Genomic DNA, 23313 nt, shown 5'->3' with positions numbered 1-23313 from the left:
TTTTATACAAAAGAAGATAGAAATCTGAGCATCCCTGGTAAGTAAGTCCTGGGATGGAAAGACATCTTCTTTTACACAAAACTGACAGATGCCTCATCTCAAGTTGAGATACCTATAACATAAGGATATTTTATACAATTTATATATAATGAATAAATAATTATGATTTAATACAACAACCCAACCCTTGCCTACATCTCATTTAGTGTATATATACTATCTAAATATAAGGCATATATAAAATATAAAATCGATGCCAAAACATTCAAGCCTTGTAAAGCCAAAAGGTACTTGCTAGCGCCGAAGGCAGCGTCTGCACTTTTTTACGATAAATAACTTATTTTGTAGTTTATGAAAGTCACGCTTGTTTTGGGGATTTTTACAAATGACAAATGCATAATTAACATTACGAAATGGGGAATATCAGATCAATTCTAGAGTAGGTCAGTTAAAAATGAACCCTCCAATTATAAACATGTCTACTAATAAGAGAGTATCTCTCAATTTGTGAAAAGGCGGAAATTATTCGTGAAATAGAATCTGAATCTTTTTGAGATTAATACAGAAAACCGATATTACAAACCTCTCTGTTAGCCTACGTATTTCTTCAGCATTGAGGTCCTTGTTACGATTGTTTGCGTGCGGGTCTCTGTTGGGATCAGGATTACCGTTCCCCTCGCCACCTGTGAAAATCATGCAAAGAGGCAATCGTGAATTTAACATACAATAACATCTTTCCACCAATAGTGGCATTATAATACAATTTGAGAATTATTAAAAACTCACAACCATGTGTGTGAATAATAATACCCTACTTAAATTATTATTATCTCTTAGTGCACATACAGATATTGTCAAAAGAGGTTTGTGAATTTACTGTGTGATAATAGTAAAACCCCTTTTGTATGTTTTTCGAGGAAGAATGTCAAAAAGCGGTGTAAAGTGAGGAATGTGAAAGTGAAGAAACGAAAAATGTTTTAAAAACTGAATGCGATATTTCAATTATGATTTATTTTCAATATCTTCCGGTGGAGACTAAAGGATTCTTTGTCGCGGCATTTTAAGTAAACTCAAATTACATTTTCACTAAACCAAATATATCAAAAAATATAATTTATAAAAACACAAATCCAAAAAAGTTCAAAAGAGATCTTAAATATTGATAGGGTAAAAAATGTAAATAACGAGAGTAATTACAATATTATACATACCACGCCCATTACCACCGACCAGTTTCGAAAGGTCAAGATCCCCATTCCCTGGCCGTTTGAAAGGATGATCAAGTTCGAAGTTTGATAGAGGTATACTAAAAATAAGCAAGAAAAACATTTCAATTGTGTATTGTGGGAACAAATAATAAACTTGGACTAAAACAAATGTTAATACACACCTTTTCCAACTTTTTACATCAAAAGTGTTAATGGCAGAAGAGGACGTTCCTAGAACCAAATAAAATATATTATGAAACTTTTTCTTAAGCAGTATCATCTGAAATGACATTAGTCAGTAAGATTTGTAGCTTGTCTTTGGTCTCTAAATGTTAAAAAAGGTTAGCTTTTAAATTACTAGATTATGTATGAATAATCTCAATCAACAGTTTATTTTTAATGATGACATTTGATTCGTGACACCCTCTATTTCCCTGTATGCAAAACTTAAACGACAACCCACATATTTATGGAGCATTTATTATTTGTATTTATAGCACATATAATAAAGCGATGTTTCCCATATTGCTACTTATACTTGTAACACTTACCTTCTCCACACTGACGCTCTGCTGCAGCTCCATTCTCAATGAGTGTTGACACTACGGAGAACCTTCCCTTCCGAGCGGCATATTGCAGAGCAGTGACTCCTGTAATAAGGCATGGGTCATTTATACAGGTTGTTTCAATGCCGAACGACCAACACAAGTCTATGTTACAGGGCCTCACTACCTATTCAGCAATCAGATTTTACCTTTTCTTCCTTGTAAATAAATGTATTTTAATGTTTGTGATTTAATATCTCCTCATTTTCCAACTAATTTTCTTACTTTGGCCAAACTAATATAAATATGTTCAGGGAACTTATGCCCAGCCATACTCTTTTTCCTCTCCTTTAGTACCTTCTATTCCTCCAGCATTACCTTATCCATATAGAATTTAGCCATAGTATCTTCATCCTGACCTCCTGCACCTATTTCATCCGTACCCCAAGCTTATTCTACTCCTATATAAATTATTATGGCGCAAGGAGTAATCAAATTATGATTTTTTTTATTTTAAAATGAGTTTCTATAAGAATACCAGTATTTATAATACATTATTAAAGATAATACATTTAAACAAAGCAATGTATACCAGTTATACATGTGAAAGGACAGAAGGGTTAAAGAGCTTTTATATAACATATCAGTATTAACTAACTAGTGTTAAGCTTACCGTCTTTAGATTTTCGATCTACTAAAGCTCCACTTTCAATGAGATACTTCACAACAGGTACATGTCCTTCCTGAGCAGCTCTATGCAGAGCAGTCCATCCTGCAACAGAGTATTACTATGTATACAGTATCTTCTAAGTATGTGGTGACGGTGCAAAGTTGATGAGCTGGGTGAGAGGCAGACCCCGCCTCGCCACTAAAGTGCTGGACGACCCCTGCTTGCCCGGGAGCTGCATGGTACCGAGACATTCACAGGCATTCCACAAACGCCGGCAATCAGTCACAAAATGCATTGTTTTTTCTGTTTTTCACATTGATACAATTCATTTTAAATTTGAAAAGAAAGTTACAGTATAAAACATTTTAAATAATTTATTTACTCTTCTCCAGTAAGAACCGAAGAGCGGTATCTCTTTGTCCTAAACATTGAAACGGTTAACACTGGTCTACTCCCAAGGAGATGCAATCTCTCATTGGGACTGTTAAAGTCTAACCAATAGAAAAGTGCTTGCTAAGGACAACAGGCCTCGACCCTCGGCTGATTTTCATAACGATTAATGCAACTCGAAATTCTATGAGTAAAAAAATATTACCAACTGAATTTTAGGCCAGAATAAAATGCTTTTTTTTTAAATTAAATTTTCACTATATTTTTTTGAGATGTCTAACCACGGTCGACATTTAAAAAAAAATATTTACAAAACCTTTTTATGTGAAAATATGACTATTCCGGTATTAAGTATAAATCCAAATAAGAAAAAAAAATCAGGTAGGTGAGAGAGAGAAAGAAATACAAATTTACATAAAAAAATATTCTGTTTATTCATTGTTGTGAGTTGTCATGTGCTTCAATAAAGGTGAAAAGTTCTTTTATTTTATACTCACCGTCTTTAGTTTGATAGTCCACCACGGCACCGTGTTCTATTAGCGCCTTCACAACGGTGAGGTGGCCATCACGCGCTGCGTATTGCAATGCGGTCAGGCCTGTAACAAAAAAGAATACTGTTCATACCTATCCAAATTCAATGCATTAATAAATAAATCAATATTTCTGTTCATATTACAGGCGGACCTCATCTTTTGCACAATTTGCTATTTCGCACATTAAATTTTTTTTTTTGGAAATAATGCAAAAATGTTTTGTTTCCGTGCAGTTGTTTCCCTTTCACACTATGAAATGCGTATGAACCGGGTCCGTCCTGTGAAAAGTGTCATGTGCGTACTGAATTAACACATGAAATGCAATAAACAATATTGGAGACGCATGTGTTAAAATAAAAGAGCCAATAATGAAAGGTTCATGGAAACAACTATGGCCACAAATGATAGGTGATTTCTTAAATTCTGATGAAACTCCAGAAACAATCACACTTGAAATAGTTTACCTAATTAACAAAGTAAACCTGGATTCTAACAGTGAAGATGTTAATGAGATGATTGAATCTCTTTATGAACCCTTGACTAATTAATATGACTAATTTCTAATGAACCGACAGAGAATGAAAATAATATACATATTGAAAGTTAAGAAGAAGAACCTGAAGAAAGCATCAAGACCTAACAATAAAAAATATGAACGGAGCTTTTACGTATCTGTAGACATTTTTAAAAAATATGGAAGAATGTGATCCGAATGGAAAACACATATCGCTCACCCCTTTCAAGAATGTCATAAATAAAAAATCGTAAATTTTCAGTTGTGCATGTTTTCGGAATGCCCAGATGTTGTACTATATCCCAGCAAAAGAGGCATATTTTTACCTTAATATTTACCCGCTACAGGGCAGAAAGTGAAGAAAATGTATTGTTTAATTATTTTTTTTAAATAAACTAGTTATTTTTCAAATGGAGAAAAAACCTTCAGGTTTAACCTAAAAAGATCTGTTACACAGTAAAAAGTTCAATAAGTGGCTTGATATTTATTTTAATAAATTGTATTTTATTTTTAAACTTTAAAAACTTTCTCCTAAAAAATCAAGTTTTTTTATTTATGACGTTCTTGAAAGGAGTGAGCGATATCTTAAGTGCGTAGGGCGATCCATAATAGTACTTCATGTTACAGAACTCTCTATGAAGAAAAGAAAAAAAAATAGTAAAATACAACTAACTCTTGACAAGTTTATAAAGAAAATATAATTTTTATTCAATATGTACTTGGTTAGTAATTTTTGTAAATACAAATTTTTAAGTACATTATTTTTTTTCACATTCTTCTAGTTTGGAACATTTAACTTTCGCACACATTTTCAGGAATCAATCATGTGTGAAAGTTGAGGTCCGCCTGTACTTTGAGGGAAAATATCAATATTCTCATTCTATTACTACTTATACTACAAGGGTAGTCTGAAAATTTTCCAACCTCAACATGAAGATGGCACTCGTTGTCGATAAAAATTTATGTATGTGTTTGGGCATGTTTTGAAAGGTACTCACCAAAATTTCAACCACTTTTAACGCAGTTATTTTTTGTGACAGTCGTTTGAGTGAGTCCCGTGAGTGTTTATTCAAAAATTAAAAAATTTAGTATCGAGCAGTCATTAAATATTTGTTTTTGAAAGGCAACACGTCTACGCAAATTAAAAACGAGTTAGACGCTGTGTACAGAGACTATTTTCCATTATTTACCACTGTAAAATTTTGGGCAGCAGAATTTAAACGTGGACGATGACGACGTTTTGGACCGCCAAAAAATGCAACCACTGACTATAAAATCGCTCAACCTTATCAAACGGTGTTGGAAACCCGTCAGATTAAGGTTAAAAATATAGCAGAGTCTATGAAGATGTCGAAAAAACGTGTTCGTTGCATACTCAAGATTTAGGGATGAGAATGCTGTCCACGTGGTGGCTGCCGCGTTTGCTCACTCCGGACCAAAAACACGTTAGAATGAATGTTTGCACCGCTCTGTTGACACAATTTAGGCGCAACGGGTCAGACTTTGCAGAAGAAGAAAATTATGTTTCATCAAGACAATGCGCCTTCTCACACCTCAGCGGTTGCTATGGCAAAAATTCACGAATTATGGTTTGAACTCCTTACTCACCAGATCTAGGCCCGAGCGACTTTTTTTTTGTTCCCTAGGCTAAAAGTTGCGGTCGGAGGACAGATTTTTATCGAATGAGAAGGCTATCACCTTCGTAAATGACTATTTTGCAGGAAAAGACGCCAAATATTATTTGGACGGGTTGAAGAGATGGGAGCATGGCTGGGAGAAGTGTATATATGTAAAAGGAGATTTTGTAGAAAAATAAAATTAAATCTGAAGAAAAAAAGACTTGTATCATTGTTAGGTGGGAAATTTTTCAGACAACCCTCGCAGTTACACTTACCATCACCGGAGAGTTGATCTACCTTCGCTTGTTTACTTAACAATATCATGACGACAATGAGTTGCCCCTCTATGGCTGATTTGTGCAGTGGAGTGGAGCCTGTAACAGAGGATGTACAACATTTTGAGTGTGTCCAAATACTTGTTCACAAAATCTGGATTATCTCCAATTACAGGAGTTATTTTCATATTATTTTTTGACATCTCATTCTTCATCTTTGATGAGATGTCAAAAAATAATAAGAGGATGTACAGTTTATACAGTAGGTTGAAACGGTACATGACCAAGTTATCAAAATGGTAATTAATTACATCAGGATAGTTTTTAAATCCAATAGTACTTATAATGTCAAAATACGTGTTGAGGGCGGAACAAATTTGCTGTGCGCAATGATAGAATAACAGTCTCTAAATAATACGGTAGTGTGACTTCTCTCTTTTAAACTCCAGTATCCAAGAACATGTTTTTATAACTTAATGCACACTTCTGCCTTCAGTGTATTAAATTACTAATACAGTGGAAGCTCTCATTATGAGTTTAATTCGTTCCAGCATCTTATTCGTTAAGCGAAACATTTTTTCCCGTACAAATCAATGTAAAATACGATAATGCTTTCCAGGCCGAAAGAAAATTAAATTTTTTTACATTATTTTTTAAACATTTATTCAAATAAAATTACTTATAAATTGTTAAGGAGTGTAAAACATTAGTAAAAGTATGAATTTATAACAAATAATAAATCCCTTTTAACTAGAAAACTGTTTTAAGTTTGTTGTTTTTGCCGACGCTTCAAAGTTTGGTCACAAATGTGTCACAGCATTTTTTTTTTAAAAGAGAAAAATTTGTTTTTATTATTCACAAATTTCAATTTCATGCTATTTCTGTGAGCCTAAGCGGCTCATTATTAGAAGTAGGTATCAAATTGTGGTAGAGTGGGTTCGAACCGAGAAACTCTGACTTAAGAGTCCGCCACACTAACCACGGGACCACAACCCGACATACTTTATCATTGAATAAGTGAACACGTATTAGGGTGATGGTTCTTAATGTTTTCCATGCTTTCAGCAATTCTCTTATTGTGCTAGAAGATTGTGGCTCCATAATTTCTTGCTGTGAAACACGATGCAAGCTTTTCAGTGGTCAGCTCTTAGCTATACTCTTTTACAACAAGCTCTTTAATATCGTTGTTATCTATCTCGAGTCCCATGATATTGGCTAATGACACAATCGCGTTAACTGTTGACTCCACAGTTACATTTGACAACGTGAATGTGGTGAAAAGAGGACATTCCCTTCCTGTTACTCGTTATGCGAAACATCGCTCGTTAAGGCAGCAACTTTTTCACGTTTTTTTTGCTTGTTATAAGAGGTTCCACTGTACTAATTACACTTACCATCACTAGCTTTCAGGTCCACAGTAGCTCCTTTGTCTAACAGTGTCGTAACGATGGGGTGGTGCCCCTTTTGTGCAGCTCTGTGCAGTGGAGAGAACCCTGTAACAGATAATGTACTGCTTTTACAGGAGGTTTTTTTTTCAGATATCTTAGATGGGAATTGCATTTATCATTTACCTTGCTTTTTATGTATAAGATTTATAGATTTATAAAGTGGATTTTTATTTCTTCAAACTTGAAAAAAAATTTTTTTATTTTAATCTGTGTTAAGAACAGAAGGGATAATCTAGTGAGGGCCAATCAGGAACATCTCATCATTTGCCATCTTCTCATTGCCGGGAGAAAACCACGTAAAACTCCTCAGAAGCTGGACTGTTGACTATCATCAGCAGACCTTCCGTTCCATTAGAAGAGGGTTCGGCGTGTCCTAGCTTAGTTTATGGTACCAATATCTTTAGAGGAGGTCCAAATGCTAGTCCACATTATGGGACCTGCACTATTGATATCTTGAGATATGAACAAGTTATCAAGATAGGGAGTCAGTTTTATTGGCTGGTTTAATGGTTCACTTTATAAACCATGTGACATGCACCATTGTATTTAAAGTAACAGAAATGTTTCATGTTTGGGTGATGCCATCTGGTGTCGAATTATTTACACTAGTTACACTTACCGTCACCAGTTATGTAGTCTACTGCAGCTCCATTCTCCAATAATATCTTCACAATGTGGTTGTGCCCCGCTTGTGCTGCTCTGTGCAGCGCGGTCCATCCTGTAACAGATGTACTGTTTATAAAAGAGGTTCAAACGGTACACAAGCAACTTAAGCAAAGTAGGTACTAATAATATCTCAGCGGACACCAACAAGTTACCGGGATGGGAATATGGAAGTTAGGGTTCATATTGGCTGGTTTGAGGGAACACTTTATACACGGTGCAACATTCAGAGAGCGACGGAGCGGAGAAGACGCAGCCACACCTATTACAGTCTAGCGGTGTGTTGGACATACGCTGTGTGTGCCACACAAAAGGACTTTTAATTTATCATATATTTGCTAATGCAAATTGAACATAAATGTTGTTTTGACTATTTTATGTTACATCTTGACTTCCTTAATATTTTGTAATCTTTGTTTTTTTTTCATAATTGCTAAATCCTGCTGTAGGTTTATAGGTTTTATATGCATTCTTTTTATTAATATTATTTCTTATTTTTATACATCTTTAGTGTTATCAATTGATATTTAAAATAGGGGTATTAAATAAATATTGATTATAAGTATCAATACACTTACCATCATTAGTTTGCTGATCGACAACAGCTCCTTTCTCTAAAAGGGTCTTTACAATAGGCAGGTGCCCATCCTGTGCAGCCCTGTGCAGGGCAGTGCATCCTGTAACAGGGAAAGTACAGATATACAGGTGTACCAACATCAAAGCCGTGCCATGCCACTTCTTTGGAAGAGGCCTAAATTTGTCAGAAGGGTCATGTGACTCAATAAAAAAATCTTTTTCGTCACAAATAAATTAAATCTCATATGATCATACATTTGTTAGGTTAGTTATTTTAATGAAGATCTCGAACTTGGTGTGTAAATAGTTTTCATGATTAACAATGTCAACATTGTATTTTTATCTGCGTTTGAAAATAATATCCAAATATTTTGTTAAAAAATGTACTAAAAAACCGCGGAGACTTTTTATATGACCCAATATTATAAATACATAATAATATAATAATAATAAAACCCTTATCCGCACCCAATGGTGCATAGGGCACTGCGTCATATAAACGCAGTGTTATCTTGATCGTTTACACATGAAGGAAAGGTGATCAGCCCTCCGCTTCAGGTACCAGTCCAGGGTAATATTGAATAAAGATGACAGTGAAAAAATCACTAATATTTATTTTACCCCCCTTGGGAATCGAACCCGGGACCTCCAGAACGGTAGCCGAGCGTGCTGACCATTACACTACGGAGGCGGACATTATAAATACAGTAAACATATAAAAATGATTATAATATTATAAATACCGTGAATAGCAGCAATGCTGGCCGGTGACGTAGGGTCAAAATCTGCAGTCTTACGCCGTTTCAATAAATCATGAGTAGTGGTGGTGGGTGGAGGAACCACGCTACAAAAAAATAAAAGATATTGCTTAACCTGTCCGAGAGTGAGTTTCTACGGACAAAACTCTATCTGGGGTTTTTTTTTGCTATTTTTTACGTTTTATGATTTTATATCACAGTCGAGACTATAAGTTATGTATATATTTTTTAAATATTTACATCAGTTTACATGATAATTTTGAAACATCGATAATTTTTATATAAATCATGTTTTACATGTTTTGATATGAATCATGTTATGTATCGGCCGTACATGTACGGCCATACTCCCAGACAGGTTAATATGTACCAGTATATATGAAATGTCAGGGTCAGCACTCTACCATTGTACACAGCCTACCATTCTACGGCATTCAGACATTGATGGAGCTTTCAGCCCATCCATAGGTTGATTTACCATATCGCTCACTCCTTTCAAGAACGTCATAAATAAAAAATTGTCAATTTTTAGTTATGCATGTTTTCAGAATGCCCAGAAAATGTACTATATCCCAGCAAAAGCGGCATATTTTTAACTTAATATTTACCCACTACAGAGCAGAAAGTGTTGTTTTTGTATTTTGAAGAAAAGGTATTGTTTTTTTTTTTAAATATACTTAATATTTTTCAAATGGAAAAAAAAAACTTCACGTTTTACCTAAAAAGATTCAATAAGTGGCTTGATATTTATTTTTAATAATTTCATTATATTCTTAAATTTTAAATGACGTTTTTGAAAGGAGTGAGCGATATGTTAACAAATACATCTTTTTACTTAAATAAACAGCTGCATTAGCCATGTGCCTACAGAGATTAATAGTATGTAATGACATAAGGAAAAATGCTAGTGAGAATGCTATTGTACCCGCTAGGGCTCCCTACTCAAATTCTTAAAAATTTCTATATATATTGTTCAAATTCGAAGTTTGAATCATTAGAATTTCACTAGAGACATCTATGGTAGAGATGAAAGATGGTTTTTGAGGAGAAACTCTTTCATTTACATGTGAGGTACGAATCCTGGATTACAATCACATGCATACAGTCGTAAGCCCCGTAAATACCCATACTTCCATATTCTTCTTCATCCATGTTGAGATGTCACTCCTATAATTGGAATTTGGACACACCCATAATGTAAATTCTTGAAAGTCATCAGAAAAGCATTATTCACGTAGTTCTGTAATAACTCCATAGTGTTGCAGCTTGTACAGAGCAGGAATCATGAAGAACGAAGTGTTATGTCAAAGAAAGGAAATATTCCTTCCTGAGAACAGTGGACGAATAGACCAAAGTATAATACGTAAAGTTGTTTGGGTGCGCTAGGGCTGTGAAGAATGTTACGAGGTAGTGTAGTTATAGTAGGATTAATCATATATTAATAACAAATATCTTTACATACCTTTTCCAGTTTATATCCGGAGGAGCTACACCAAAACCAGATGAAGGTCCTTAAATAAATAAAAATATGTTGAAATTTTATTTATGTAAATATACATATCGTACCTACATTGGCACGAAATGAAATGCACAACTTTTGTCATGCGTAAATGGCAATAAGATAAATAAGAAGAGGTCAGTGTTTGTAAATATTGTGTGCAAACAGATTATTATTTCTACTACTAAGATTAGGGTCTAAAATGAAATGAGCGTGAAAGTGAAAATCTGCTGTATTAAATGATATATAATTATATAAGAGTAGGAAAGTTATGCACCATCTACCAAAAAATATCAAATGATAATACATATTGTACATACCGGCAACGGCCGAGTTGTTGGCTAGCGTCGATGGGTCAAGGCGTTTGGATGAATCATTTGTGGTGATTGGTGGAGGAGCCACACTACAAATAAACGAGAAAATGAACATAAAGTTGATAAACCATAAATAAATATAATCTTTACTCAAATTGCAGTGTATTACCTGTATGGACCTAAGGGTTCATCAGAAGCGGGTCGTTTCACCGCCTTTGCAGTTGAGGTCGGGCGGACAGCCGGCGTGGATGTCAACTCTGACATATCGTAAGAAGGAGGAAGTCTACCATATTTCTTAAAGAAAATTTCATCCGTTTCCTTCTTGACATGAACATATTTGCATTTATCTCCGAAGCTGCATCGCTTTCTTCCGGTATTAATGAACTCATGACACAGTATAATTGGTTTTTTAAGTTTCTTGAAATCAGGCGGCGGCTTTTGTGGGTCGAAGTCGGCCGGGACAGCAGATGCTGTTACAAGCAGGGAGCTTGATGGTCCGGCAGTAGCAACGGGCTGGGCAGCATGCTGCGCAACGGGAGGAACAGCGTACTGCGCAGCGAGCGGTGCAGCGGGGGATCCAGTGGGCGGTGCGGCGTGCTGCGCCATGGGCAGCGCAGCGTACTGTGAAGTGGGCGGTGCAGTGTGCTTTGCACCAGGCGGCGCAGCAGACTGTACACCTGGCGGAGCAACGGGCTGTACCGCTGGTGCTGCAGAGACCTGTACACTGGCCGTTGCAGCAGGTGATGCACCGGGCACAGCAGCAGAGGGTGTCACAGTTGGAGCAGCAGAAGATGGATCGAGCGGTGCAGTGGGCATCGCAGCAGGTGCTGTAGTGGATTGCGTGTCCGCCACCGCAGCGGGTGGCGTAGTGTTCAGTGTTGTATGAACCACACCGGGTGGTGTGGTGGTCAGCGTGGTATGTATCATAGTAGGTGGAATAGTGGTTGGCGTGGTATGTATCATAGCTGGCGGTGTTGTGGTCAGCGTTGTTTGTATGACAGCAGGCTGCGTTGAGGTCAACATGGTATGTACCATAGTACGCGGTGTAGAGTCCTGCATGGTATGCATCGCAATGGGTGGCAAAGTGGTCAGCGTACTAATTATCATAGTAGGTGGCCCAACGGGCGGTGTGGAGGGCGTCGTAGTCGACGACGCGGCAGGCGAGGTGCCGGCCTGCGTAGCAGGCGGCGTGGCGAGCGACGCAGCGGGCCTTGTGGCAGCCAGCGCTTGGGGTGGCGCGTTGGGCTTGTCAGGCCCCGCGTCGGGCGGCGCTTCTGACACTTTGGGCGGCACGCCAGGCACTGTAGAGGGAGGGACGACAGGTGCCATAGAGGGCGGCGCAGCAGAGGACGCGACTGGCGGCGTCGAGGATGGTGTAGAGTGCAGTGCGGTGGACGACTTGACTGGTAGCTTAGTGGCCGCAGTGGTAGGCGGTGCGGGGAGCGACACCGACGACGGACCAGCTGAGCTAATTGCTGTAGATTTTGCAAGCATCTCGCCTGCTTTCTCGGGCCGGTCCTGGCCGGGTGAAGTGGACTTTGTCGCAGAACTGGCATTAGCGGGGTTCCCCGACCCTACTGACTCATTTCCCCCGACTAGCGTTGAGCTAGAATTGGAGGATTCATCCGCGCTATCCTTCTGCTCTGTTGTCTTACTATTTTTCGGGTTTGTACCTTTTTTAGAGGTTTTACCGATATTCTCCAACTTACGTTTGCTGTTGGAATTGGCAGAATCTTTTTTTTCTGCACGGATCTTGCTCGGATCATTTGTACTATCCATCGGTTCCGTCATCCTAGTATGGTAAAGATACCATAACCTCTGGAAAATTCTTCATTAAATCTATCACCTGAAAGAAAATTAGGATATAAAAAATAATAAAAGATAATGGTACCTATATATACATACATATACAAATGGTGTAATTGTAGAAATTTAAAATTGTAGTTAACAATAAATTTCAACATAATAATAAAAAAATATAAAAAAACTAGCATCTCTACTAGCAAACCTACCTCCTTCCTACACCGGGGATATCATTTTTTGACTGCCAATCTGAAAAAGATAGTTATCATTAGATACGTTGTTTGTATTTCAAATCTACAAAATACATGCAATAAAACTGTTCAATATCAAGACTTAAACTTACAATAAAGCCAGTTGGTCTACGCTACCCACGTATTGAATGAAATATCAACTAAGACTTTCCAAAAAAGTGGTACACGCACAAGTTACATGGGAATACAAGTAAGCTCTCATTACAGAAAATGATGTAAATATACTTAAGTGGTTAAAATAACAACTTATTTCATCGACTGTGATTTATGGATTGAGTACTAAATGATGTGTAAAAAGAATTCAAATAATATGTACGTTAATGCTTTTACTGTGTTTGGCTTGGACCCCCGGCCTGCAGTGGCCTCCTCTGTAGTTTCCTGGGGTAGATCCATTAGTAGCCCATGCTACTAATGGATCTACCCCAGGAAAACTACAATTTCCTCCCCTACTGTGAACCCAACAGACCAAGTCACTTAATGTGCGAGTTCTTTCTTCCGTATATAACTAACCAAAAATTCATTTTTTTGTAAACACTACTAAAAATAAGCTATATTTTATGTTAAATATATAATAATCGGGATAACAAGACATCTAAAAAAAACGGATTTGAAGAGATAAGAACTTTATTCTAAATCTGTGCCTAGTCCAAAAGCTTGTGTTGAATTTATAATTTATTTTTCTCAATTAAACCAATCATTGAAATAATGCAAATTTAAAATACTAATATTCACTAATTTTTTCATTTGTTTGTTTAGGCTACCTGGCAAATAAACTAACAACCTGATCCCAAGCCTACATATTTATCGGAATACGGTGTAAAGCTGTAAGTCTAAGCGATCAGTAATTCCAAAAAAAATATATATATACAACAAAAATATGCTTAACACAACACGATTTCATCTCTCCGAAGGACAAAAATTATGAGCGGTCCCCAGTAACAACTTTTTTTATTTAACTTTTATATACAACTATTTCTTTTAATTGGGCTGGCGAAGAGAATATACGATTGGTACGGTTGGTCACAGCATATGTTTAGGTCGGTTCTTAATATCAACTAGGGTAGGTAATATAAATGTTAATACCAATTTTAAAAAAACTAAAGCCATCAAAATGAAAGTTTAATCAAAGCAATATTTTGTTTAAAATAATAATAACTATTTTACTAGACAATTGCATAATTCTATTATTAAATTGGATAAACATTTTCTGGTCACCCTTAATCGGGGGAATTTTTATTATATAAGGAAAGATGAATGGTTTATAAAGTCAGTCAATAAAAAGATCTTACGGGAAGCAGTCGCTTATAAGGGCCGCTGCACAATATAAATAATGGTGCAAGGAAAGTATGTAAGCCATTATTTAAGTATATTATTAGTGACAATATTTGCGATTCAACAAATACCACCGGCAATGGCGAACGAGACAGTTGCAACGGGTATGTGAACTGTGTACTTATTAATAAACAACAGTCGGTAGACAAATAAAGATAAGATAACTGAGCTAGCGCGTGATGCAGAATATATATTTTTGCCGTTGCATCTGATATTTACTCTATATGTACTCTTTACAATATGTACTCTACACACTAATACAGATTTGAATGCACTCTCACAGGTGATGAATGCCAAGTTACCCCAGTGATACATGTTTTACAATATCCAGGATGCGTTCCCAAACCGATTCCGTCATTTGGCTGCATTGGGAAATGCGCAAGCTATCTACAAGTAAGTTACACTTTTTCCCCCCGGATTAATCTGAGAAATTGAACTAACTGACTATAGCACTACTTTATGTAGGGGGTAGGGAAATAGAATAGATTGCCAAACACCTGTCCTTGCAGACTTGCTAAGATTCTTACGGATCCATACATCTCTTTATAAATGCACAATGATAGTTCTAAATTCTGACCTGTCTACTTTCAAGTATTTGGGAAAGCGTTTTGATTCACTTGATCATGCCATGTCATGCCAACCACACTTGCGCTGTAAAACTGTTTTACAGTACGTTCGTCACTTATTTGCTCCTTTTTTTACCTTATTGATAGCCGCCTTGCATTCTTCCCATTTTTCACCATTCAGACATCTATAATCCAACGTTTTGCCACACACACGCCTGGGACAAGGCATTTCGATTGCAATCGGTCTCCTTTCTTCTTCTTTTACTAATGTTATACGTTACAGTTGGCACTTCCATATGTTACAGTTGGTACCAGCACACTAACATGCATTGTTAGTCTTGCTTTCGCTGATTTACCACAATCTCATATTCATTAACATATCTCTCATCTTTTTCAAAAACGATAACTTTTGACATTTGACATTCATCAACCGATTACTCTCCTAGTGCAAATAATATCTTGTTACTAGCAAGAAGCACGGCAATATTGGCATACCATATAGAGCTGACAATCATACTGTTCATGTTCACACCATTAATTAATCTTAACAAATTTTATTTGGAGAAATAAAATGACTTTGTTTTTTGATCCACTCACTTTTTTATTAAAAACCAACTAGTTTCGGCAACAACCTGTTGCCCTCTTCAGGGTTTGTTTTATAACTTATAACTTAGTTATAAAACAAACCCTGAAGAGGGCAATAGGTTGTTGCCGAAACCAGTTGGTTTTTAATAAAAAAAAGTGAGTGGATCAAAAAAACAAAGTCATTTTATTTCTCCAAATAATTTATTACAATGATCCACAAAGTTAATGCTTTAAATATTCAAAATGTTAACAAATTTTGCGTAATATTTTATTGTACTGACATTACTCGGATGGATTATGTTTAAAATGTACCAACCCTGCTTATGCATTTACATATTTATCAGGTTTCTGGGAGTAAGATTTGGCAAATGGAAAGATCCTGCATGTGTTGCCAGGAGTCCGGTGAAAGGGAAGCGAGCGTATCCCTCTTCTGTCCAAAAGCAAAACCCGGTGAAAGGAAATTCAGAAAGGTTAGCGTATTTATATTATTAACAAGATATACTCATGAATGTGATAGGTAGGTTACAATAAAACACATGCGTGATTAGCCCTATTAGTTAAATAAAAAATTAAAAAAAAAACAAATCTAAAAAAAGTTAAATGTAGAAAATGAACAAGTCAAAAATTTAAATCGATGAATTTTATTGAAACATTTTATACAATAATGCCGTTGAGTTGGAAATACACGACAACAGTTTTTGGATATTTTACAAAAATCCTATTGGCGATCAACGTATTAATAATATTCAAATATATACCTCACCTTTGCAGTATTTTATGAAATTGCCGGTTTATAAATAACTTTAAATTATCGTTGTTATCGTACAGTCAGCTCAACCACTTCTCTATCATAACGGCACGTACGCAGTATTACTTGATAAATCATTGCCATAATATATTGTTTACCGAGAAAACCCGTGCCAAGATGGAGACTTCTTATCGCCCATAGGTCAAACAAAGCAACAGGATTATTATTTGCAGTAGTTAAAACAGCGTCACTCCAATTTCAATACACATACATACATACATATGGTATACTGTATAAAATTATTCCAAGCTTCTTATCACCAGGCCAAAGAAGGCTATAAAATTATTATTTGCAGCAGTTTCATCAGTGTTAGTAAATTCACACATACACACATATGCATATTCATACATACATATACACACATACATGTGCACATAAATACATGTACATGCACACATATGGATATGAAGCAGTAAAAAATAATGGATTCCAATGGAAAAAAACGGCTCCAAAGACGAAGAGAGTTCCATATGCTGGCAATTTTATGGCGTTAGTTTGATGCTCGTGGGATAACTTTTGATAATTATCATCAAAGGGGTATCCCCATCATCCAGCTATTAAACATCGATGAGAAAAGTATATCGAACTTAAAGTAAACTAAGAAAAAGTTGAGAAATAAAGAAAGAAGAAAATCAAATTTATCGTATTTCCTTTGTTACGTCGGGTACTTATGGAATTACCCCTGTTCCAAGGCGAGCCCAGTTGTCAAAAAGTTTAATATACAATTAACAGGAAAGAAAACCGAATTCTACTTACAATTTGTACTGGTAAATTTGATAGCTAAAGAAACAAGATGGATGCAAAAAGTGCGCATCAAATCGATAAACAAATCGGCGCCATAAGATGGCCCTGAGACCTTGGAAACAACGATTCAAGGCGCAGTTCATGTAATATTTAAATTCGTTTAAACTACGTTACATTTAACAGTCAAAATTGGTGAGACTTCAATATAAAAGTATATAATTGTAAACCAAATACATACCGACGTGCAGTAGACGCACCAACGGTAAACTCAATGATAAGCGCAGTCAAAGAATAACTGTGGGCGAAGCGGCGAAGTGCGCACGTCGCGAACCAACAAGTACCTGTTTACTGCGCAGCCATCCCGAGATAAGCCATAAGTCGCTTTCCGTAATAACTTCCAGTTACGCCAAATGAACAACGCATAACTCGTTTATTTCCTAGGTAGGTACCCAGAATTTCGCTGTTTAACTATTTATTTAATCGATTTGTGTTTCATACTAAACATCTGAAATCGATATTATTTAAGTGGTCATTTATATATTACTTTACAAAGCACATAACAAGCTTGTTACCTGTTTTATTTACTTAATTGCACTAGAGAGGAGATTTCGAAACCTAACAATGAAAATGTAATGAAATATGTTTACAAACCTAAAACGTTTCTACAAATTTCCAAAATGCATACGCAAACGTATATGTTTGATTGACGCTTTAGTATTGCATTATTTTTTTCTCTATCAAATCTTTATCCAGATGCAATTCTGCATAAAGCACTGCATTGTATCGATGGAGTGTGATTTTGGTCGTTAAAAACAAGAAGGCAAAGTGTTAGGACTCTTTTTTCATGTACCGGTTCAGGGGAATGTAAAATAAATATAATAAATACCACTTTTTACCATCTTAGAAATTGCAAAGACCTTAAGCATGACAGCCAAACGCACTTAACTCTAAAATACAGAGTTGGCATTAATTTACTAACATAAAAATAGGTAAGTAGAGAAAAAATCTGTAATTAAAATAAAAGTGATGGAAAGGGCGATAAAATGAATTGGAGGTCAATTTTCATACTGAAGTAAGTGAAAGTGACGATGTCAAAAATATGCTAGAAATTTATTCCGAAAAAGAAAAAAATGGGCACAAATGAAAAAAAACACCGGTGTGAAAAAAGGGCACACATGAAGTTAGCTGTAGTCTATGGGTTATAATTGTGGCGGGCTAACCACTGATAATACTGATCGACAACCTGTTTCAAATGCTTAAGTTTTTGGAATAAAGGTCTAGAAGTAAAGAAAAAGTCATCTCGATGGAATTAAGGTGTCAGTTTATTGATAACATGCGTGGTGTGATATTTTTTATACCACCTTAAAGAAATTCGACTCATAAAACGTCAAAAATTCAGAAACGTACGAAAGTGACGAAATAACATCAAAAAATTGAGACAAACATGAGATAACCTATTTGAAAAATGACAATAGACAATATGTATAGAAGTAGACAATTATCATACGTAATAAAAAAATCATAGGTGCCTATATATATCCATTGCAGCATCGATTATAGCGATAAAATTTTATCCGTATTATACTTTTTTAAATGACTACAATTTTTTTCTTAAAAAGGGCAGATAAAACTTTGATTTGATTTCAAAATTGAGAAAAGTGTTAACTGAGGTGGGTTCTCCTTCTCCCCTTTTATTATAATGAAATATGCGAGTTTGAAAATGTTTTCAGTTTTGTTTTTGTTAAAAAAAAATCTCAAAAAGAGATCCTTCACTTACCTCATCTGTATTTTGTATTCCACTTCTTGAAGTCTGAAACCTTTACATATACAATAAATGATTGAGTTAATAGTGATCGATCACATGCGGTGTTATATACACCGCATGTGATATTATATCTATGTATTTATGTTTATATACAGTATGTCACCTACTTACCTGATTTATTCGTTCCAAAGGTTTTCGTGTAAGGGTGGTGACTGACCGGAGCCATTTCGTCGTAACGTAACACGTTACGATGCGAGCATTTGTATAGTCAGTGCAGCGAGCCGAGCGCTCCATCCATAGTTTCAAATGCTCGCCGCGAGCGATGTTACGACGTTACATTATGACGAAATGCTCCGGTCAGTCACCACCCTAAGTCAAACAAAAATATTTGTGATTTTTTTATGTATGGGATGTAATAATATGCGATAGTTTCAAGTTTATAAGTACGTATGGCTCACTCCTTTCAACAACGTTATATGTGAAAAAAATGATTTTTCAGGATATCGTTTTTAATGTTTAAAAATATAGTACAATGTATTAAAAATAAATATCAAGCCACTTATTGAACTTTTTACTGTGCAACAGATCTTTTTAGATAAAACCTGAATGTTTTTTTCTCCATTTGAAAAATATTCAGTGTATAATTTTTTTTAAATTAAACAATACCTTTTCTTCAAAATGCAAAAACAACATTGCTGGGATAAAGTACATTTTCTGGGCATTCCGAAAACATGCACAACTGAAAATTGACGATTTTTTATATTTGATGTTATTGAAAAGAGTGAGTGATATGTAAAAACAGAATAGATCTTCATGAATGTATTTAATAAAACATTAATATTTTTAGATGTTTTTATTTAATCAGATACGTACAAAATTATTTATGTGTAAATGCAGAGTTACATATAAGTACAAACTTCTTATTCATTATTTACATTTCTTTATTTTTGATAATTATCGTAGATTGAATTTGTACTGATTTATTACAAGACAAGTCTTTTTTAGGATTTGTGGGTTAGTGCTTAAAAACATTAAAACATTGAAAAAATCCCAAGCGCAACTCATACGTTATTAACAAGGAAGAATTGAAAATATGATTTAATTCTTAATCACATCTTGTGGACAATAAAAGCGGAGGGAAGGAGTGCCAGTATCGTTTCTTTCTTTCTCTCTCACTATCCCATCAAAACAAAAGTTCATGTATACTTGAGAAAAAATGAGAAAAAAATCGAAAAAAGTACGAATAAACGTAAGTCAAAATCACGTAAGTAGAGGAGTTACTGTATCCACATATATGTATTATATATACGTATAAACATACTATTGATAGTATTTTTATGTGTGCGAATTTATTTTTAGGGCTTCGCGCTTGTATTAGGCAGCGTTTGGTTTAATGGAATCTTCTATACATTAATTAATACTAACTAACTATCGCAGAGAGAGTAGAACGCTGTACCACCCTGTCTTTGCAAACATTCTTCGCCTCTTCCACATTTGTGCATTCCTCATACATACCCGCCGATTATTTCAACTTCTGACCCGACCGCTTTCAAGTATTTGACATACCTGAGTGTGCCAAGTTTTCCTCAGTCTTCCTCTGCTTCTTTTCCAACTACATTTGCCTCATAAATTTGTTTAACTGTTCTTTCTACACTCAAACGTTCCACATGTCCGAACAACACTTCGTTTTAGCGCACATTTGTCTGAGGGATCGCATTTCGACTGCGTTCCATACATACGGGTTGCAACCAGGACTCCGTCGTGTACTGCCAGTTTAGCTTTCGCTGATGGGTTTTTATTTGCTATAACTGATTTCAGTGCACCATTCACTTCGCACATTTTAAATTTAAACTACGATAAACTAAAATAAAGTGGAAAACTGTGCACATTGTGATTCTGAAATTAATTATTTACTAATTTGCAAACATCTCTGACGTCATACTTTATAGAATTGCATGATTCATTTAAAAAAAATTAAAATAAAAAAATGCGAATGTAACTGAAATGGGCTGAGTAAAGAAACCATTACTAATCGCCTGGACTATTTTCATAAATGTCGCGTTTTAGTCGAGACCTTTATATTTTTTGTTCACTATAAAATAAATAAATGTTAGTCATGAAATACCTGATTCGTAATATTGATATTATAATTATGTTAATATCTAATACAACAATTTCCAATTTAAATACCATTTGACCTGAAAAATTCATGATAAAAATATTCTTTTGGCGGGTGGATTTCGGAACGAAGTCCCTCGCAGCCGGGATAAGTCGCATCTAGCCGCGCAATTGACATCATATCTAGCCTTGGATTTTGAGCGGAGTCGGCGGCTGTTATACAAATTAGTCTTTGGTCTTTGTTGTTTGTTATTATCACCTTCCGATAACCTTGATAGTCTGTAACAGTGATAACCTTTCCATCGCGTTCACCGATAAGCGTCACATACGTACTTTTCGAGACCAACGGTATTTTATTTATTAGTTCACGAGCTATATATAATTATAAGCCACGATCATAATTTCAACAAATAATATTTTGCTTTGACCCTATTCTTGCACTTGTTATCAAAGTACATGTCTTATCGTATTGTAAGTATATGAACGTAGTTTTTAAAAAATACGCAATAAACATGTTCAATTTCATTCCAAGATGGTTTTACCGGGAAATGTTGAGATCTATGTATACAAATATCTTCCAGGCATCACATTTTTTCGTATAATCGTTTTTCCAACTAACTAACCATCACGCCGTTTCTCTGTAGGCAGAGAGAATAGAACGCCACACTACTCTGTCTTTGTAAACATTCTTTGTCTCTTCTACATTTATGTATCTCCTCATACATACCCGCGGATTATTTCGACTCCTAACCTGACCGCTTTCAAGTATTTGATAGCTTTTTTTCAAGCTTTTTCCAACTATATTCGCCTCATAAATTTATTTTATCATTCTTTCCCCACTCATTCGTTCCACAAATCCAAACCATCTCAGCCACCTTTTTAAAATTTTATCGATAATGCTCATCTCAGCTTTGCATTCATTCCTTATTCCTCCATTTAAACTTCTATCATACATCGTTTTGCCGCACATTCGTCTTAGGGATCGCATTTCGACTGCATTCAGTCAACTTTCATCCTTCTTTTGCCAACTCCATGATTCACTTACATATATTCGAATTGGAACCAGGACTCCCTTGTGTACTTCCGTTTCTCGATAATGTACATTTGCAAACCACACACCCAAAAATTATGTTTGTCATTATAGCCCTACTAGACTACTCAGCTGTCCAAACTCAAAACACAGTATTTATCATTATTTTTTTGTAGGTTTTTTTTGCATTTTTGGACTAAGTAGATTCTACTTAGTCCAAAAATGCAAAAAAACGTACTACAAAAAATGTCCCTTACTGTGTTTTAAATTTGGACAGCCGTAGTGCTTTATGGTATACCCCAGTACTCATCAGGGTAAGGTTGGTGTTTGCTCACATATACAGCATTACGCCTTTTTCTTCATGTGTCCTATCGGGTCCCCCCGATGTTGGCGATCACTCGGGAGAAACCTTGTCTATCCTGGGCAGCATGAAATAGCTCCTCCACACCTCTCAACCCGGTTCACTCTTGAATGTTCCGAAGCCAGGAAAGCTGCCTTCTTCCAACCCCTCTTCCACCCTTAATCTTCCCTTTTATGACCAGTGGGCATACTTTTCACCTCTCGTTATGTGACTAAAATATGAAGTTTTACGGAGATTGATTGTTGTGAACAATTTTCTCTGTGCATATTCTCTATGCAGTACTTCAACGTTACTAATCATGTCAGTCCAGGATATTCTCAAGATCTTTCAGTGGATCCACATTTCAAAAGCCTCCGAGAGGTTAATGATATTAACATTGAGGGTCCATGCCTCAACACCATAAAGTATAACTAACCACACATAACATTAAATCATTCTTTGTCTGATCTTCAGATTTATATTATCATCACAAAGAAGATTTTTCATTTTATTAAAAGCTACACAAGTTGCTTCTATTCTGCATTTAATTTATATACCGGAGTCTAGATTCTCAGTGATGATGTTGCCCAAGTACTCAACCTGGTTTACCCTTTCAATATTGACACCACCACACCTGAAAGGGTTAATAGTGCATTATTGTGGTCAGTGATGGATAACTTTGAAAAAAGGTGTATTTAACGTTCCAGGTTTCGACAAAGGCCCCACTGGAATGCATGTGCCGACCGTGTACAGGAGTTGAAGAGAATGCCGTTATCCCACAAGAAATAGCAGGATATATGGACGAAGGGCCTCTCTCTAACCACTTTAGAAAATCATCTTGAAAAAAAACCTCGACCTAAATTATAAATAAAAGCGACTAATGTTACAATAACAAATTATTATCTATAAAATAAATTAACATGTCAAGATGTAGTGAAATAAAAATAAAATAAAAAACTG

At 35.7% G+C, this 23313-nt stretch overlaps 2 protein-coding genes across 6 annotated transcripts in view; one reads left to right on the top strand and one right to left on the bottom strand.

Annotated features, from left to right (window-relative positions):
- The window catches only part of LOC148306915 (uncharacterized), a 27207-nt gene extending 9810 nt beyond the window's left edge, over positions 1–17397 (bottom strand). For 4 of the 5 annotated variants that reach the window (XM_088264238.1, XM_088264240.1, XM_088264241.1 and 1 more), the window contains exons 1-16: positions 17339–17397; positions 13024–13063; positions 11181–12857; positions 11018–11100; positions 10662–10710; positions 9185–9285; positions 8444–8542; positions 7822–7920; positions 7149–7247; positions 5755–5853; positions 3311–3409; positions 2427–2525; positions 1760–1858; positions 1391–1439; positions 1212–1306; positions 584–683 (exon numbers count right to left, since the gene is read on the bottom strand). In XM_088264238.1, coding sequence (XP_088120364.1) covers positions 584–683; positions 1212–1306; positions 1391–1439; positions 1760–1858; positions 2427–2525; positions 3311–3409; positions 5755–5853; positions 7149–7247; positions 7822–7920; positions 8444–8542; positions 9185–9285; positions 10662–10710; positions 11018–11100; positions 11181–12802 — 2792 coding nt within the window. In that variant the 5' untranslated portion in view covers positions 12803–12857; positions 13024–13063; positions 17339–17397. Of the gene's footprint in view, positions 1–583; positions 684–1211; positions 1307–1390; positions 1440–1759; positions 1859–2426; positions 2526–3310; positions 3410–5754; positions 5854–7148; positions 7248–7821; positions 7921–8443; positions 8543–9184; positions 9286–10661; positions 10711–11017; positions 11101–11180; positions 12858–13023; positions 13064–16311; positions 16515–17338 lie in introns of those variants that run through there. The other variant, XM_088264239.1, reaches the window with a different exon arrangement.
- On the top strand, positions 14471–23313 carry Burs (Cuticle-tanning hormone bursicon). Its single transcript, XM_088264247.1, has 4 exons — positions 14471–14501; positions 14681–14790; positions 15893–16018; positions 23061–23313. Exons 1-4 carry the CDS (start codon positions 14477–14479, stop codon positions 23193–23195), a joined length of 396 nt encoding a protein of 131 aa, XP_088120373.1. The 5' UTR covers positions 14471–14476; the 3' UTR covers positions 23196–23313.

Source organism: Brachycentrus maculatus, unplaced genomic scaffold (genome assembly GCF_059751285.1).
Source record: "Brachycentrus maculatus isolate JH-2025_06_01 unplaced genomic scaffold, ASM5975128v1 h1tg000221l, whole genome shotgun sequence".
Taxonomy (NCBI): Eukaryota; Metazoa; Arthropoda; class Insecta; order Trichoptera; family Brachycentridae; genus Brachycentrus; species Brachycentrus maculatus.
This window is presented reverse-complemented; position numbering and strand designations above follow the sequence as displayed.

What these genes read in the sequence shown, in the direction of transcription:
- Burs (XM_088264247.1), top strand. Translation starts at nt 14,477, where the DNA reads ATGGCGAACGAGACAGTTGCAACGG. An exon ending in GAACGAGACAGTTGCAACGG is followed by an intron (nt 14,502 to 14,680) that starts GTATGTGAACTG and finishes GCACTCTCACAG; the next exon opens with GTGATGAATGCCAAGTTACC. An exon ending in GTGAAAGGAAATTCAGAAAG is followed by an intron (nt 16,019 to 23,060) that starts GTTAGCGTATTT and finishes TTAACGTTCCAG; the next exon opens with GTTTCGACAAAGGCCCCACT.